The sequence below is a fragment of the Onychostoma macrolepis genome, chromosome 18 (genome assembly GCF_012432095.1).
Source record: "Onychostoma macrolepis isolate SWU-2019 chromosome 18, ASM1243209v1, whole genome shotgun sequence".
Lineage (NCBI taxonomy): Eukaryota > Metazoa > Chordata > Actinopteri > Cypriniformes > Cyprinidae > Onychostoma > Onychostoma macrolepis.
Window position 1 is genome coordinate 13,812,884 of NC_081172.1, and position 18,919 is coordinate 13,831,802.

The 18,919-nt window shown below is 37.7% G+C and overlaps 1 protein-coding gene across 1 annotated transcript in view; it reads left to right on the forward strand.

Annotated features, from left to right (window-relative positions):
- The window catches only part of mctp2a (multiple C2 domains, transmembrane 2a), a 51,347-nt gene that overhangs the window by 10,203 nt on the left and 22,225 nt on the right, over positions 1–18,919 (forward strand). The window contains exons 5-17 of the mRNA XM_058751407.1: positions 5,220–5,362; positions 5,907–5,983; positions 6,111–6,222; positions 6,319–6,354; positions 9,695–9,865; positions 10,583–10,713; positions 11,564–11,750; positions 11,962–12,055; positions 12,186–12,288; positions 12,363–12,465; positions 12,558–12,659; positions 12,762–12,836; positions 13,115–13,234. Coding sequence (XP_058607390.1) covers positions 5,220–5,362; positions 5,907–5,983; positions 6,111–6,222; positions 6,319–6,354; positions 9,695–9,865; positions 10,583–10,713; positions 11,564–11,750; positions 11,962–12,055; positions 12,186–12,288; positions 12,363–12,465; positions 12,558–12,659; positions 12,762–12,836; positions 13,115–13,234 — 1,454 coding nt within the window. The remainder of the gene's footprint in view (positions 1–5,219; positions 5,363–5,906; positions 5,984–6,110; positions 6,223–6,318; positions 6,355–9,694; positions 9,866–10,582; positions 10,714–11,563; positions 11,751–11,961; positions 12,056–12,185; positions 12,289–12,362; positions 12,466–12,557; positions 12,660–12,761; positions 12,837–13,114; positions 13,235–18,919) is intronic.

Below are 18,919 nucleotides of genomic sequence, written 5' to 3' on the forward strand. Positions count from 1 at the left end.
CTTCTCTCAGGCACAGGGGACAATATTTCATCCCCGGCCCGAGCTCTGGAACCTTCATGTCTGGCCCCTGAGGGGGACCAACTGAGACATGCTGGCCTTCCAGCCGATGTAATAGAGACTATTCTGAGCGCTAGGGCTCCCTCCACTAGAAGAACTTATGCCAGTAAATGGCGCGTTTTCGAAAGTTGGTGTACGACACACCATGCAGACCCAGCTCACTGCCAGATTGTTTCAGTACTGGAGTTTCTGCAAGAGAAACTGTCCTCAGGAACATGTCCTAATACTCTCAGAACTTACGTGGCCGCCATCTCGGCTTGCCATGCTCTGATTGATGGGGTTTCGTGGGAAACACCCTCTAGTTGCCCGCTTCATTCGAGGAGCTAAGCGGTTGAGGCCGCCCACTAGAGCGACAGTTCCTTCATGGGACCTAGCTATAGTGCTTGAGGGCTTAGTGGACACCCCTTTCGAACCACTAGAGTCAGCGCCTGTCAGGCTTCTGACCCTAAAGATGGTTTTTCTAACAGCTATTACTTCTCTGAAGAGAATTGGGGATTTGCAGGCTCTGTCAGTCTCGTCATCCTGCCTAGATTTTGCCCCTGGGCTGGTCAAAGCTATTTTGCATCCTCACCCTAGTTATCTTCCGAAGGTTCCATTCTCGACCATAAATCCGGTCGTTCTCGAAGCCTTCTGCCCTCCGCCGTTCACGACACCGGAGCAGGAGAAACTTCACTTACTTTGTCCAGTACGTGCTCTCCAGATTTACGTCCACCGCACTAGCCAGTGGCGTAAGTCGGAGCAGCTTTTCGTATGTTTTGGAGGCCGCAACCGGGGCGGCTGCCACTGACAGACTATGTCACATTGGGTGAGGGATGCTATTGCCTAGCCTATGAGGCGCGTGGTCAAGCTTCGCCTCTAGGTGTAAGGGCCCATTCAACCAGGGGGATTGCATCTTCCATGGCTTTGGCAAGAGGTGTCCCCTTGCAGCAAGTTTGTGATGCGGCAGGTTGGTCCTCTCCGCACACATTTGTTAGATTCTATAGTTTGGATGTTCATGTTACTCCGGCTCGCATGTCCTTGAGTCGACATCCCAGAGTCATGTCTGAGACCTCTTTCATGTTTGTGCGCACACTACACAACATTGGGGGTCCAGACACTTCCAGTGCGGCGGCGTTGGTATTCTCGTTCCATAGCGCTTTCAGCGCAGCATCGAGAGTAGCTTTTGATAGGGGAACGTCCGGGTTACTTGACTGTAACCCTGTTCCCAGCGGGAACGAGATGCTGCGCCTCAATGCCGCACTGTAAGCGTGACTGGGCGTCCTTTCAGACAAAATTTTGACCTGAGGATGTTTCCGCGTCACATCTATTTATAACCTCCAGGTGTTCGTAATCGAGTGACGTCACCTAACCGAGGTTATTTAAGCCAAGTTTGGCGTGTTTGGCACACGTGCTTCAACAACCGGTCGAACAAAGAATGTTCCCATAGCGCTTTCAGCGCAGCATCTCGTTCCCGCTTTTTCGGGGAACAGGGTTACAGTCAAGTAACCCGGGACGATTCTTTAATTGATAAATAGCAGTATAATTAAATGAGTCAAAATTTAATACACATAAGAGTAATTTATTTTGTGGTTTAATTTAAGTCCTGCAGGTGAAACTGCTAATGGATGGAATTTGGACTCCCAGCACTAAAAAGCCAGCAGTCCTTGTACTGTAAACATGTAAATGGAATCATATCTTGTTTGGCAAACTTCTGGAATCTCGTAAATTCTAAATTCATCAGATTGTGAGGTTCTTCAGTTCATAGTCAAAGAATTTGTGAGCACAGTAGTTGTTTTTGAATGTCATGCTGTTTTCATTGTCGTTCATCTCAAAGTTAAAGATGTTGGCTCAGTGATCCTTACTGATCAGAACTTTCTGTAGAAGAATAAAACAAAGTAAAACGGAATTTAAACTTAAAATAAAATCTAAAATAAAAAGGTCAAATAAAACAGTATTATTTAGAGAGGTGTTGCTGAGTAATATTGCATTATATAATCAAATAGAAAACTAAAAGGAAAAGCAGGAAGGACTGAACTTAACATTTCCTAGTTCAGCCTGTCTAGTCATTCCTAATCTGCAGAATGCAGTTGGACCAGAAAGTCTTTCATTCTGTCATGCTTCTGTAACCATGTTACATTTAAGAAAACAAAAAAGCTATTTCTGGAACTATTGTTTGGCTTTAGAAGTCATCATCGACGGTTTTCCATTCAAATGTTGTACCTTGATTGCACAGAATCAAGTCAGTTTTATCATACTAGCGCTGGAAAACAAATGAGCTGGCCTTGTTTTTTTCCTACTACAGAGCCAATGCAAATAGAGTCATGTTGAGGTGTTGTTACCTAGAGGCTGTACACAGTCCCTGGTGCCATAATGCAAAATGTGTCTGTTTTATCTCTTAACTATTTGTTTATGCGAGAGAGCGATAGATATAAAAAGGGAGAGTGAGAGAGAGAGAGACAGAAAAAAGGGATTTAGCCTAAGGTTTACTGAAATCCTACAAGCAAATGATTGTACTGAATTTCCATTTGATACCCAGAGCGGTTCTTCAGACGTAATGCCAGTGTATCTGGCAGGCCTGACCAAGCTGATTGGGCAGCTCATTCTCATGTTCAAAGTCACAGGTGTATGCCCAGAGGCTATTAATTACCATCTCTACCTCATTATTTTTCATAATTAGAATATATTCCAGTGATATTCCTCTCTGCCAACTGAATCTAATGAAATGGTCATGCACGCTATAGACTTGGTGAGGTTACTGGTGGCACAAGCGTGCCAGATATCCTGTGCAGAATCCAGGCATGTGCTTCCTCAAAGCCTTCAATGTATTGAAGCCCAAACAACCTCACAATTACCTAAATGATTGTAACATTTATATAAAATTATTTTCTGTCAAAGATTTTTTACTTTTCTTCCTCTTAACTCTGTGCAATCATATGCACTAGTTTTATTTTTTAGAGTAAAATGGGATATATTGCCACCTGCTGGAGAAAGTATAAAACACATATTTTTTAAAATAAATAATTAAATACATTGTATATATTGTTTTCAATAGAAACCTAATATTAATACCTACACAGTATCCTTATGAATAAGTAAATGCTTTTGAAAATAATAATATTAATATAATGTGTTTATTATAGAGACTGGAATGTCAAGTTGAATTCTTGTGAATCACACTTTGCAGTTGTTGATTCGTAACTTCACAAGGAAGCAACTGCCTTTATTCACTTTCTCTGTTTGATGGAAAAACTGAATGCCAATAACTAACAAACCTGAACAGAATGATGAGGAATTGAATTGCTTTTTGTTTATTTACTTTGTATTTCCTCATTTCCAATCCAAGCTCCTTTTCTTTGTCCATGTAAAACAGTATTGAAGCTGTTAGGGGCCAGTAACTTTAGTAGAGATGCTGTTTCAGGATATATTCTGCATGACAAATATGTAAATTATAGATATAAAGAGCCATGTTCTCAGCTGTTTGGTTATATTTTCAATATTTTTGTCCAAAGAAGGGAAAAGCTTTAACAATTTAATATGACCCTGAGATAATTGTACAGAAATCATATCATTAAATAATAATAATAATAATAAAAGTATGCAAATTAATAATTTTTTAAAACTACATATTACAAATATTTCTCCATTTGTTTAATCACTTCTTGTTTTAGCTATTCTTGCCCCTTTAAAGATGAATCACTTTGTCTGTGTCTACTGAATGAAAAATCTAAGTGTAAAAAAAAAAAAGATTTCGATTTTTGGAAATCGCGACCTCGTGTGGTTGCCTTTGAGAATAACACACCACCTCATGTCTATAATAGAGTTTGAAACAGAACTTTACACCGGGCTTCTTACCAACAGCAAATGAAATGAAGCAGGTGAAAAGTCTTCTTCATATTGAAATATTTTCACTTTCAGACTGATATTCTGTCTGTTTTATTGCAAAACTTCTAGGTCAAATGTGTCCCATTTGGAAACTTTTCACAGGCACAAAAACCTTTTGATTTGAAAAGTTTTGACTTTTAAAGCACCATAAAAAGAACAAACAAACTAATAGGCTATTTGTGTAGGTTAGGTTTTACCCTTTTTTCCATTTAATGCTTTATCAATAAGATTCAGACATTGTCTGAAAAAAAGTCTCCGTCGGTCTGCAAGCCATTTACATTATTAGTTGAGTCCTCACTTGGTGTGACATGACAGTGTGACTGCGATGACGCAGTTCACCTCTACAGCACTTCTATCTGCCTAACAATTAATGCCCAGCTCGCTCCCCGACTGACACTACATCGGAAAAGCGGCCCGCGAGTCCCCTCCCTCCTTTCCTTCTTCGCCAGTCCTCCATTTTCCTTCTGTTAATTTCCTCCGTCACCGTTTTCAGTCACGCCGGAGCTCTTCCCCTGGCTGCTTGAGCCCCTTTCCTCCTGTCAAGCTGCCTGGAGGTTTCCTTGTCAGCGGCTGGCAGGGAGGAGCTGCCTCCTGGAGATGTTCATTTGGAGAGGCGAGCTGACAGGCCTGACAGCCCGTCCCCACAGGGCTTTTGTCATGTGATTCCAGGCTCCCCGCAGGTTCTCTCAAGCACTCCTTTATCCATCCATACAAATGAAGCGATGGACTCTTTTTCTCTCATATTTTTTTTTTTTTTCTTTTTCTTACCAGCCAATCTGCATACCACAGCATAGACAAAGACGGACCGCTCTCCCGCCCCTCTCGCAGACAGACTTTCTTAACAGGCTTTGGAGATTAACACTGCTTGCTCCCAGTTTCTGGGGTTTTAATGCACCGGCATTAAATGAACTGATTCACGCTGGCTATAATTTTTACTCTTTCACAATCAGCCAGCTCCCATCACTCTGAAAGAGACAAAACGTCCGCCTCTCTGCGCTAAGAACGGTTGCCTAAATAATGAGTCTTCTGGATTATTCAGTGTCTGGATGACTGTATCTGAGTCCTTGCACAGTGTGATGATATGAACCAGATTCCACCAGGTTTTGTCATTAAATAAATGTTCCTGGTTCAATATGAATAAAGCTTAATCAACAGCATTTGTGGTGTTAATCATCACTAAATACTAAAAACCTGTTTCCTTCATCTGCAAAATAATTTTCAAACATTATGCAGCAAATGTGATTGAATGCTGAAGACTCCTTTTTTTGTTAGTAACATTGATAGCTGTTTGTTTTCAACAGGTACAAGTGACCCGTTCGTCAAATTCAAATTAGATGGCAAAAACATCTACAAAAGCAAAGTTGTGAACAAGAACCTGAATCCCATCTGGAATGAATCATTTTCCTTTCCCGTCAGAGACCGCGATCAGACTCTTCATCTTAAGGTTTGTGAAGTGTTTACATTATTACATGAATTATGAACTTCAATATCTCTTTTATCATTTCTAATGTAAACAAATTAAAAAATATCAAAGAAAAGAGTTGAAGGGAGTTTTGTTGGAAGATTCTAATTCATTTTTATTTCACCAGACATTTTTATTTTAATGTGCTAGAGTGGTGATTTATATTTGAACTATTATCACATCTTTTAGAGCTGCATTCAAATCAAATCAGTTTATCATAAAGTTTAAAAAAATCCTCATCATTACATTGTACTTTGGGACAAATACTTATTCAGAATATGTAAACAAAAAATACTAAATTGAAATCTAGTTTTTTGTTATGTATATTATTTTAAACAAATGTAAACAAAATAGCTTTTTCCCTATTGTTGTAACTAAAGAAAATAATCTCTATTTGTGCGATTTCTTTTTTTTAACATTTATTTTACATTTAAGTAGTTTGTATAAAACATCTGAGATCTAAACACTATTTAAACTCATTTCTGAACACTAATCAGTCATCATCTCACAATTATGACTGATGCAGGTATATGATCGTGACCTCAGATCCAATGACTTCATGGGATCAAGCAGCTTTCCTCTCCATCAACTGGGGTTGGACAGGTGAGGAAAACTTTGTCATTCCATAACTTCCATGATATTGTACAGGTAAAGTTTCTCTGATAATTACCTCGAAGAATTTCTTAGAATTAGATGAACAGATAAAGTTTTGTGAATTTGCTATCTGCAGAATAATCCCAATGACGCTACCTTTGGAGGACCGCAACAGTGCGGAGACTGATATGGGAGTGATCGTTCTAGAGGCCTGCCTGTCTGTCCGCGAGGAACCTGCCAAACGAAATGTATGGCTCCTGAAAATACACTTTTTTTTAGTGGGAAGAGTCAAGTGTCAAGAGTTTTTCTAACATCATTTTCATTTGTCATCATTCATTTTTCAGAAGTGGCTACTAAGAAGAAGGGGAAGCTTTAATAAGGTATGTCATTCTACGTATTGACCATATAACTTCTATCTAGGTGTTCCATCTGACTACAAGAATGAAAAATTACCAGGCCGAAATACACAGAATACATTGTTTAAATAAGCAACACAATTTTATTTATTAAAAATATCACTGCAGTAACTTTATTCATGTATCACATCTGTCCACTGGAGGGCAGTAGATCCTCACCATCTTTCCCACAGACACTTCACTGATGTTATGTACAACATTTATGCAAAGTTTCTTGACTTTGCCTTTCTTTCACTTTCACTTAGTTAAAAATTCCAGAACTTCAACAGAGCGAGAAACTTTTGTTTGTGGCCACGACTGTCTGATGCGCTGAACCATTCCGTGATTTCCAAAGTAAACGCATCACTGTGATTTAAACAAAGCACAAGTCTGTCTCGCATTTTGTGCAGGTCAATTCTAAGATGAGAGTTTATTTACCTCACAGCGGTTTGCAAATAGCTTTTATTGTTCAATGCCGTTCAAAACTTGCAATTTAAGATTTCTCTGAAATCTCTGCTGCATTCTACTGTAGAGTGGGGTGCAGAGAATTTACTTTTAGTATACTGTATTTATGTCAAGCATTGAATTTCATATCAGTTAAACTGGAGCAATAAAGAATAAAAGTCTGTATATTATATAAGTTATAACCTGTTTGGACAATAAATACGTACTATTAACGAGAACTCGTTTTACACGTTTAGATATGATTCCCTTGTTAGATTTGTTTTAAAAAGGGTGAATCTTTTAAAGAAATTCCTGGGTCACTCCAAAATTAAAGTAAAAACAAATAAAACAATAAATATTTTGTGTAAGGAGAATAAAGGCTACTTTTGGGTTTATAAGGCTTTTTACATTGTGACATTAATTTCATGACATTTATAAAGGTACTATAGTACATTTTAGCCTCAAATATAGTAATGAAAATCACTCTGTGTGGACTTTTATTAAAATTTTATTTCAGTGGAAACAGTCAAGTGGACAATATATAAACATACAGATGTTTTCTAAAATCATTTTCATTTGTTACAGACTCTGTAAGTTTTATAGTGTTCCCTTGACTGTTCTCATTTAATAGTTTATTTATTTATTTATATTTAAATTGTAAAATGCACTTTAAATTTTAGTTGCAAATATACATTGATAGTTATTGTTCACAATTAAAATTATGCTGATTTTAATTAAGCAAAATAAAAATAATAATGCTGAACTTTAAAATGCATGTTAAAATTTAAATATAAAATTCATAAATTAAATAAAAACGTGATTCGCATTAGAGTAATGAAAAAGCATTTTCTGAACATTTGACATAGTGGGTTAAATGTGCTTCTTTCATTTGATTTTAGGGTAAAATGTCCCCAAGATTTCAGCAAATCAGTTGTGAGATTGACTCAAACGGACACCTGCTAGATTATGTGATCAGGTATAGATCAGTATGTGTTTTGTTGGTGTTTCCACCACAGTGTGTCCTCCGCCAAAACAACTGAGATCTAGTTCTATTTGACACCTATCAGTAGAGGAAGAACATGTCTCTCAATTCTTACCTCTCCTCCTCTATCACACTTCCTTCTTCACAGCCATGCCACACTTTCTTTGAGATGGAAACGGGCAGCAGTATTGGCACATAGCATGTGGTTCTTCTTCCTGACAGCGTCTGGAGTGTGTGTGTGTGTGTGTAGTCTTTGAGGCACTATGCCAGTGTAAGATGCTGAGGATATGTGCGATGGCTCATTCCCAGGCATGGTGAGCTATAACCCAGATGTTGGGATGTAATATCACAGCTGTGGACGGACAGCACTGAAGCTCTAGCCAAATGGGTACGGCTTTGGGCTTGTCCCCTTGTCCCCATGCTGCTCCACCATATGGAGGCAATCCCCCAGCTCTTTTAGCACCAGGAATAGCCTCTCTTTAGGGGCCACTTACTCTTAAGCGGAATTGTTTTATTGGCCATGCCGATCACAAATTTGTCCAAAATAAACACTTGGGAAGACTTGGCTTGGATGGATATTATATTTCTCTCTCCGCTCCCTCTATAACTACCCCCCTTATCCCTCACTCGCTCTCTTTTAAAGAGGCTTGTTTATGGAGATGTGGCCATTACATTAAATGTTAATGCTGGTTTGTCTGCTGTGCCGTGTATGTGTGTGTGTGTGATTCTAATGGAGCAAAGGCTCAGTCACACTCTCCGAGCAGCCAGGTGGGAAAACAGCTCTCTGGTCTGTGATTACTGGCAGAACAGACCAGCCTCTTCCTGATGCTGTGTTTTTTGAAAGTGCAGGGCTATCAACCCACAAGTCATCTCTGTACTGTGTACTTATCCATCTGCAGTCTTGTTGATGGACCTGTTTTTTTTTTCTCTCCGAGTTTCTCACCTGTGCATTTCATCTAGACGTTCTGAAAAGCTTTTATTTCATAATATATTTTGTTACAAAAACAGAAAGAAATTAGATTTTCTTTAAGATGTCACATTTATGCAGACATTTACAGTAGAAGATCCCAGCTTAAAAAGTTTTATTTGTCCCTTTGCTTTTAGTACCAAATTTTAACAATGACAGAAATTTATTCAGAAAGAACACATTTAATTGATCAAAAGTTACAGTAAAATATTTATTTTCAAATAAAGGTTGTTCTTTTAACATTCTATTTATCAAAGAATCCTGACAGAAAAAAAAAAAAGTATCACGGTTTCCAAAATATATAAATAAATTTTTAACATTTATAATAATAAGACTTTTTTTTCTTGAGCACCTATTCAGCATTTTAAAATGTTTGAAGGATCATGTTGCATGAAAGACTGCTGAAAATCCAGCTTTGCCATCACAGGAATAAATTACATTTTAAAATATATTAAAACAGTTATTTTATTAATAACTTATTTTATTTTATTAATGATATTTTACACTTTAACACTTTTTCTTGTTATTTTGATCAAATATATGCAGCCTTGTTGAGCTTAAGAGACCCATTTCAAAAACATTCAAAAAGCTTACCGACTGCAAAACTTGATTGACTTTTTTTTTCAGTAATAGCTGGAAACTTTCATCAAACGTATGATGAAAAACGTTTCTTTACAGTACAAACATTTCTTCACTGAAAACCTGTTTCCAGGACTATCACAAGTCATTCTCGCAATTTCATCAAAACCTCATCTTTCTGAGCCAAGTATAATATGTTACCTTGGTAACATATTTAAATCGCCAGAATATGTAGCAACAATGTTAAATACACAGAAAACTGAATGTTTAAGTTTGCAAATTGCAAAAACATGTTTAGAATCAACAAGCACTGGCCTAAACTAGTACATTGTTGTATGTGTTGGCTGTTCCAGGGACAGCCGATAAGCCCGGCGCAGGCTATGCGGCCCACGTGTGGACAGAGAAATCAGGTTTGGACTGGAATTTACACTGTCGTCCTGGTGGAAGGCCAAGACATGCCCGACTGCGGTCAGGGAGACGTCTACGTACGCTTCAGAATGGGCGACCAGAGGGTCAGGAGCAAGGTGAGATCCTCCCTCTCCTGTCATCCTTTCGCTTCTCTTGCTTTCTCTTTTTGCCGTGCTCATTACATCAGCATGCTTTCTTTGTTTCTAAACCTCTGTCCTCTGTTTCTCTCAATACCTCATTAAACCCTTCCCTCCCCCTCTTCCTCCTCCCATACTTTCTTAGTAGTTCACATACCTCGCTTTAGATATTCCCGTCCACTTTACACACCTTCCTTCCTCCTCCTCCCTCTCTTTCGGATCGCTTCTCCCAGGCTTCACTGCTCTGGTGACAGAGGAGGCTACTCATTAGATCGGCCATGTCTGGCAGGGCGTCTCTCCTGATGCTTCTGTTACCGCGTCTTGTTCGGCTCATTTGCATACCCAGAATGCCTTGCTCATCTACCTCCCCCCCTCAGTGGTTCCAACCAGCTAGTCTTGTATTCTCATGTCATCTTTTTTATAGAGCCCCCTGGCTCTGTTTGGGCATGTTTGCTTGTTGAACAAAACTAGTTCTAATTGGATGCTGTCAGAGTTTATAATCCCAGCGAGAAGAGAGGATGTGTTCTCCAAAAGACGTCTGCCCCTCCTCCACCACATGTCTTATTGAAGACTTACTGAATAAGGCTTAATACACCTGTCATGTTAGCTGTCTCAGTTTTGAGTGCCTTAAAATTGACACAACTTCCTCTGTCTCTCTCTCTCTCTCTTTCGTGCTTGTCTGTCTTTCTGTCTCAGAATCTGTGTATTAAGGCAAACCCGCAGTGGAGGGAGTCCTTCGACTTTAACCAGTTCCAGGATGCTCAGGAAAACCTCTTGGTGGAGGTTTGTTGCAAGAGGGGCAGGAAGTCAGAGGAGTGCTGGGGAGTGTAAGTTTGCTGGAGTGACACTGCATACTGGTTTAAAAGTTTGAAAAGTTAGAGAAAAGAAGGGAGAGTGGGGCAAGATGTGGCAGTTTTCTCTTCAGCTGTCTTCTAGGCAGTGGGAAATGTGATAAAGGTACTAAAATGCCCAAATATGCTGTATTTCAGGATGTCTGCTATCAAATGAAATTTGAAGAATGTGCCTATAGCCATAGAAATATGACATCTCAAATAAAAGTGATCCAGTGACACAACTGTTGGAGGAAGCTATGATATCTTAAAAGGAAAGCTGAACCATTTGGGAATATGTAAAATATTTACATTTCAAATGAGCATACAGTATACACAACCATTTTAAAGTTTGAGATTGGTACAGTTTTTTCATTTAATCTTTTATGCTTACCGTGGCTGCATTTATTTGATCGGAAATACAGTTAAAAGAGTAATATTGTGAAACATTATTACAGTTTTAAAATTGAACTTGTTTTAAAATGTAGTTTATTCCTGTAACTGCAAAGCAGATTTTTTTAGCAGCCATTACTCCAGTGTTGAGTGTTACATGATCCTTCAAAAATCACTCTAATATTACTGATTTGATGCTCAAGACACATTTCTTATCATCACAGTTGAAAACTTTTGTGCCTCTTAATATTTTAGTGGAAACTGATATACCAGATACCAGAATAGAAAGTTTAATTTGAAATAGAAATCTTTTGTTACATTATAAATATTTGCCATTTTGAGCAAAGTCTTGTTTCACATTATATTTTATTTATTTAAAAAATTGTTTTACTAGTAACATACACGCCTGTCCAGTATACACTGATGAAATACTAATAGGTTCTTCTCTTCTCAGACTAGATATTGACGTGACCAGACTTCCTGTCAATCAGAGGCAGTTATATACTCGTGCGCTGGACGAAGACAAGGGCCGACTGGTGTTTTTGGTCACACTGACCCCCTGTTCTGGTGCGTCCATCTCAGACATTCAGTCAGCTCCATTAGATAACCCTACAACCTTTGAGGAGATGCAGAAGAAATATGTGAGCATTACATTGTGCTGTTTTAGTTTTCTTTTCTTTTTTTTAGTTTTGTGTTTTATTTCATTCTTTTTATTTATTTATTTAACCTCCCAAGTCTGTGTAAATTCTTTGTAATTTGTATAGCTTATACATATTTGTACATTTATATGATTATTTTATATGTATTATTTTAAATAGCATTTTATCATTAAAAGATCATTTGTGTTTACAGGGACTGATGAACTGTCTGCGGGATTTTAAGGATGTTGGCTATCTTCAAATTAAGTTAATAAAAGCCACAGATCTTCCATCAACAGATTTAAGTGGTACTTATCTATATTAAATATAATGCCATAATGTATATAGGGGATATTGTACAGTCAGTTATTAAGTAAAGTATTGCCTATTATAAAGATTTTTTCAGTCATAATGATATGAATATCTTAACTTTATCAGGTAAAAGTGACCCTTTTTGTACCCTTGAGCTTGGTAATAGCAAATTGCAAACTCACACAATATCCAAAACCCTGAATCCTGAATGGAGAACAGCCCTAACCTTGTAAGTTATGCTAATGTTGTATCAATATGCATGTTCATGGTATTGATATCACACTGATTTTGACATCTCCTTAGTCCCATTAAGGACATCCATGATGTTCTGGTGCTCACAGTCTTTCACGATGATGGGGACAAAGCTCCAGATGTCCTGGGAAAAGTTGCCATTCCATTGTTGACTGTAAATAACACACAAATAATTTTTTAATCATTGTTGTACATTTTTAGTCATTGTGCCAATATTAGCATACAGTACCACTACTTTGTCTTTAGGTTTCTAATGGCCAACAAATAACCAGAATGCTGAAGAATAATAATCTATCAAGGACGACCAAAGGAAGCATCACACTGGAGTTGAATGTTCTCTACAACCCTGTAAGCGCATCATATTAAATAAATATGATTATTTATGAATAATATGGATGATACCAAATAGCCTTCACTGAAAAAAAGGTAATTGAAACATTCTTTTTCCAGATCAGAGCAGGTGTGAAAACCTTCCAGTCGAAGGAAACAAAGTTTGCAGAGGACAACCCAAAGTTTAACAAAAAGGTGAGCTTTATCGACAACAATTACAGCATAATTTGCCAACATATTTTCTACTTTCTCTTAATATTAGGTTTGTTGTTGGCACCTTTAGAGACTCATTATGTTCAGTTTTTCCTCCAGCACTGCCTGAAGCTCTTTAGACACCAAAGATGACTTGACTTATTAATATTTATCACCAATGAACCTTCAGTTTAAAAGCCTCTTTACACCTGAGTGAATGTCATGTTGTGAGCATTACGTCCTCAGGCACATCTTGCTAACTACTGCTTTGTCCCCATTAGCTTTTAGCACGTAATATCTATCGAGTGAGGAAGATCAGCATGGCCATTCTCTATACGCTGCAGTATATTAAAAGCTGCTTCCACTGGGAGAACACGCAAAGGAGTATTACAGCCTTCCTGGTAAGACTTCATACCACTGTTTACAAGATTTCAACTCTGTGGCCCTTTTAGTAACCTGAGGTTAGAGAACACATCTGTGTAATCCCTCTTTGAAGAAAACGCTCTGCTCCTTAATAGCAACTTTTCACAAGACAGAAAACAGACCATGCTCATTTGGCCCTGCCCTGTCATGGTTCAGCTATAAAGTGTTGTGAATCAATGTTTTTTTTTTTCTGTTCATTTTCTTTGAGAAAATAAATAACTGTTATTGAACACGCACCACAACTTAATCCACAAAGGAGATTTTTTTTTGAGAATTTTCTAAAAAAAATAGGAAGTGTGTTTTACTGGAATTGTTGCGATGTGTTTGGAGTTGTTGCTTAGAGGGTTACTCCAGCCTCACTGAGTTTCTGTGGTTATGTGGGAGTTTTAGGTTTAAATATGGGCCAAGTCATGTCCAGATACTGTTAAAAACAAGTTGTGGTCGATTAAACAGTGGCAAAAAGGAGCACATGTGCTCTGGGTACATTGAGCTCTGCTACTTATTTGAGAGATTCGGGTTTGAATCTGGTCTGAGACATGTCTTGATTCCATTTCAATCATTTCATGTCAATTTAACAATGCCAAAAAGGAGCCAATATGCTCTGGTCATGTCAGGTTTTGGTACTTATATGCGCAATTCAGATTTGAATCATTTTCCTATAAATTAAACAATAGCAAAAAGTTCAAAAAAGTGTGGCGAAGTAGCATCAGATTTCCTTTGATCTGTTTGTTACAATCACTACCATTCATAAGTTTGGGGTTGGTAAGACTTGTGTAATTATGCTTACCAATGCTGCATTCAATCAAAAATACAGTAAAAACAAAACTGAGAAATATTGTTGTAATTTAAAATAACTCACACTATCACACGATCCTTCAAAAATCATTCTAATATGTTGATTTGCTGCTCAGGAATCATTTCTTTTTATGGAAACAGTTGTGGTGCTTAATATTTTTGCGAATACTATGATTCATGTTTTTCAGGAATCTTTGGTGAATAGAATTTTAAAAGCATCTTTTCACGTCTTTATTATCACTTTTGATCAAGTTAACGTGACCTTGCTAAATAAAAATAGTAATTTCATAAAAAAATAAAAAACCTTACTGCTCCCAAACTTATGAATGGTTGTGTGTACTATTATCAACACTAGCAGTAAACAGACTGAACTTTAATACGTGAGCCCTTCCAGTGTGTTCCAGCACACAGTTTTTTATTGTAGCCAAGTAGGAAGCATTTTAAGCCTTGCTATAACACACAAGCAGTTATTTTTAGAGGCTTTCTTGGAGCCGTAGTGTAATCTGCAGTCTCCCGTGCTGCTGTGGCTCACTACTGGAATGAGCAGTGCCCCCTGAAGGGGAGTCACTGGAGGTGTGTGCGCCCATCCACCTGAGGAGACGGGTTGTCAAGCTGGGAAGAGGTGTGGGACGTCCTGTTGCCGGCCCTATCGTTGTCTGAACACGTGGGGTTGAGAACAGAAAGAATATCATCTCATCTCCACTAGCATGTGGCCTGTTTCTGCACCAATGCGTTCAGAGCTGTGCAGGTGATTCTGAGGTATGGAGATGACAGGGAAAATGAAAATAGGGCACCTGTGTAAATCATCCAGGCTTTAGAAACAACAGGCCGGAGGGGTGAATCTCAGCTATGCCGTTTTTACGGCTTTAAAGACCAATTTCATGCTTTTATGTGCTCTCTCATGATGTTTAATTACCATACATGTTGCACGGTGTCTATAAAACAGCGTGTAACCCTCAAGGGTTAACGAACACATATCTGTCTTTCTCTCTCTCTATGGGTGTATGTATATCTGTAGGCTGCGGTAATAAGGTAACAGAGTCAGACATTGACAGATGCTTGCCTCAAAGAAGAGCATAATTAGAGGAGACCGTGCTTTCCTTTACGTTTTCTCATCCAGTCCATGTCATCATATTCATGTCAGCCGTTTAATTTATAATGTAGGCCTGTATACTTGAAATGTAGTACATAAAGTAGCCAGTGAAGAGAGGATACTATTTACTTTACAAACATATATTTAAAATACATTACAATACATTATTCATAGAGTCAGTGGAGTCTCTGTCCTTTAGCTTTTACACTTTACGCAACTTATAATGCATTTGCGGTGTTGCGGTTTCTTTGTCCAGGTCTGTAGGTTGCACAGGCAGCGCCTGTTCCCGGAACACACTCCCACCCCAGTGCTGGAAATCCCAGAGGTCACCACCCCGACCTGCACACAGCAGAGCTGTGCACGCTCCCTCTTGCAAAACACAGCTTTCATCTGAGGAGAGTGGGAAATATGTGTGTGGGTGCATGTTTTAGTTTGAATATCCGCTGCTTTGTGCATGCGTATATATGCACAAAACTTTTCTATATTGTATAATAGTTTATTCTTTGTTATGGAAAGAAACTTTGATTGGCCCTCAGGAGGAGGAAAGCATAACATATAGAGTTAAGTTTAACTCTACACCTGTAAAGTCCCTAGTTGATTTAGCCTTGAATGGCTTTTGTATTTTAAGTCTTTGCAAAGGATGATCAGATTCATGTTTGATCGCAACCGGAAACAAAAGTCACTGCAAAAATAACTCGCTTCATAAGTGTTTTTGTTTTGTTTTCCAGGAAAAAAAAACACCCCTACATTTACATGAGAAGCAAAATTGGATGATATATATATAATTATAAAAAATATGACAATAAGATAATATTGCGATTAAGATTAATATATCATGGTTTAAGTAATCAAATTGATTTATTTATTAAATAGTGCCCTTGTTACTTGTACATACTATAATACTAATAAATTACACACAGTTGTAAACAAATAACACTAAACTAAAACCTAATCCTAACCCAAACATTACAATGATGTTGTACATTTTATTCAGAACTTAATTGTATAATCACAGCTTAAAAGCGTAACCTTTAATTTTACATTTTAAAATGTTTAATTGTAATAAAAAAATAAATTAAATAAAATAATAATAATAATAATAATATATATATATATATATATATATATATATATATAGTTGTTTTTCTTCAAAGTGTTGTGAGGTTTATGTTTGAAACAAGGAAAAAAAGTGGTTTGCCTGTTTCTTATCATTCCCCTGTGAATATTCCTTTGAATTTTTCATGCATGTCCACCCAAGGCACTGTTTTTAAACACTACCAGTCTCATTAGAAGCATCTTCATATGCATTTGAGGAAAAAATCTTGAAATATCTCTCAAAAGCATGCCGTGCTCTTGTAACCAGACAGACCGCTAACATACTTACATATTTTTATTGCATGTTTACGCAACGGTAATAAGTCTAGAAACAGTACTTATAAAGTCCGACAACTACAGTGAGTTTGAGAAGGAGGGTCACGACAGATAAAATCTTTATAAAATACCACTTTTTAGATGTGGCTTGCACTTAGACTGAGAAAGACAAATGTGGCATACATCAGTGGAGACTGCAGAGGGGTCACACAGAGTTCTCTGCTGCACGTCTCACTTTGGCCTGTAGATGGAGCTACAGCACTGTTGAAACATGCACTCTCAGGGCTGATGATAAGAACAGGTATTAGTCGAGAGCAGGCCGATGACAATTCTGATGCTAAGCATTAAGCAAAGTAATTTCTTACAGCGCATTACACAGAGCAAACAGACTCCAAAAAGTTTCCACCACAGGCTAAATGAGCATTACCCAGCCAGGCATTAACCGGCCAAATTTGCTGCTTCTGAACTCTGTAGTTCCAAGCATTTTCAATAAAGATGAAAGGGATTGAAGGGTGAGGAAAAAAGAGATTATTTACACTTGAAAGCTGATTTGGAGCTTTGCTGTCATTAGAGTGTTTTAAGTATTTAAGTAGAATTAATATTCTAACATATGAGCTTGCTTCGTCTGTCAGTAGTGTGGACTAGAAAGGAAAACCTGGATGTGTGTTTGTGTGTGTAAGTGTGTGTGTATGTTTGAGATTTTTTTTTTTTCCTTTTTGACACTGCCAGGTAGCAAGCGGTTTCGACATCATTTGACAGGCTGTGAAATGCTGATTGCTTCACATCACAGACTGTAAAGATGGCATCTGATGAATGTTTGATGCCGTGCAGCTGTAAACACAGTTGGCAGCTGTGACGGAGCGTTCTCTCTCTCTCTCTCTTATTCTCTCTCTTCCTGTTTCTGTCTAACAGAACGGCCAGCACCACATGATAGCAGGACGGGGTCTGCACAGGTTCCTGGGTCCTGAGGGAACGCTATAAAGTGGCAGGCACGGTCTAAGCTATTAACTGGCTTACTGGGACAGCCAGGATTAGACTGATTATCAGCATTTCCACGACCTGATTCGTTATTCCAGTTAACTCGTGTAATGTCCTCAGGAAAACTCAATGATCTTCTGATATTGAGGGGTTTTTCTGGATCGCACCTCATGTCTGTGCTAGGGCTGTCAATTTAATGTTAATTTAGTACAGTTAATTACATTAAAATAAAATATGCACTTAAAAAAAATTATACTTTAATTGTAATTCCCCAACAAGGACTTTTTTTCCCATTTGAGCAAGGTTTTTATGAGATCACAGTCAGCGCAGTCCCAAGACATGTCTTTAAAAGTTGAACTGTTTTAACTTGACACTTAAAAACATGCTGTGGGACATTAAAAAGCAGTATGCATCCGTAAACGTGTGTGCGTAGGCAAACAATTACAAAGTAGTGCAGATGGAATGCAATCACACTTCCTGTGTGAACTGCTGTAAGTCAGCTTCGCTGTGGACTGTAGACTGTTCAGAAAGCAATATACTGTCTTCTAAATCGTTTTAGTTAAATCTATAATGATTTACTTGGTTTAATCATTTATAGTGATATAAACCCAAATGTGTTGATCAGAATGTGATCGGCTGCATATTAGTCCTTTAAATGCTATAATTGAGCAATCAGAATTAAGTATGATAGAGAAAAAATAACTATAAAAATAATAAAGAAAATTTAAATGTAATAATTTAATAAATAATAATTATAAATGTTTTTTTTTTTTTTTTTTTACAGCGTTAGAAAAGAAACAAAATATAGATACTTCTGTGATGGGTGAGACAGGCAAAAATAAGCAATACATCAAAGAAAACATTTGCACACAACGTACAACAATAATATAATAAAATTACATTTAAATGCCTGAGTGAATAAATTTTGTCATTTATTCACCCTCATGCCATTTCAAACCTGTATGACTGTAAGATATTTTGTGGAATGATGGTACAAAAACATTTAGTTCCACTCTATAGACAAAATATACAAATATTTGATATAATCCTTCTTCTTCTTATTGTTCCACAGTAACACAGTAGGTTAAGTTGAGTAAACAATGACAGAATTTTCATTTTTTGGCAAAAAGGTCCTTTATCTTTCTTAAATTACCATAATTTGGGTCTTTCCTTACCAAATATTTAAATAGGCAATTCATTTGATTATTTAATAAACATGTAATTCACTTAAATGTTTTAATCAATTGACAGTCCTAGTCTTTGTCTGTCTGGGATTTCTTTGTCCCTCACCTTTGTTTCACTTCACTCGGAAAGTTTCCCTGGACAGCAGCTACATTGAAGCGGATGTGCGCATATGTGTGTGTGAGTCCCGCTGTGTGCCTCGTGGGCTTTAAGAAACTGTCAGGGAGTTTGTGCTGCGAGTATG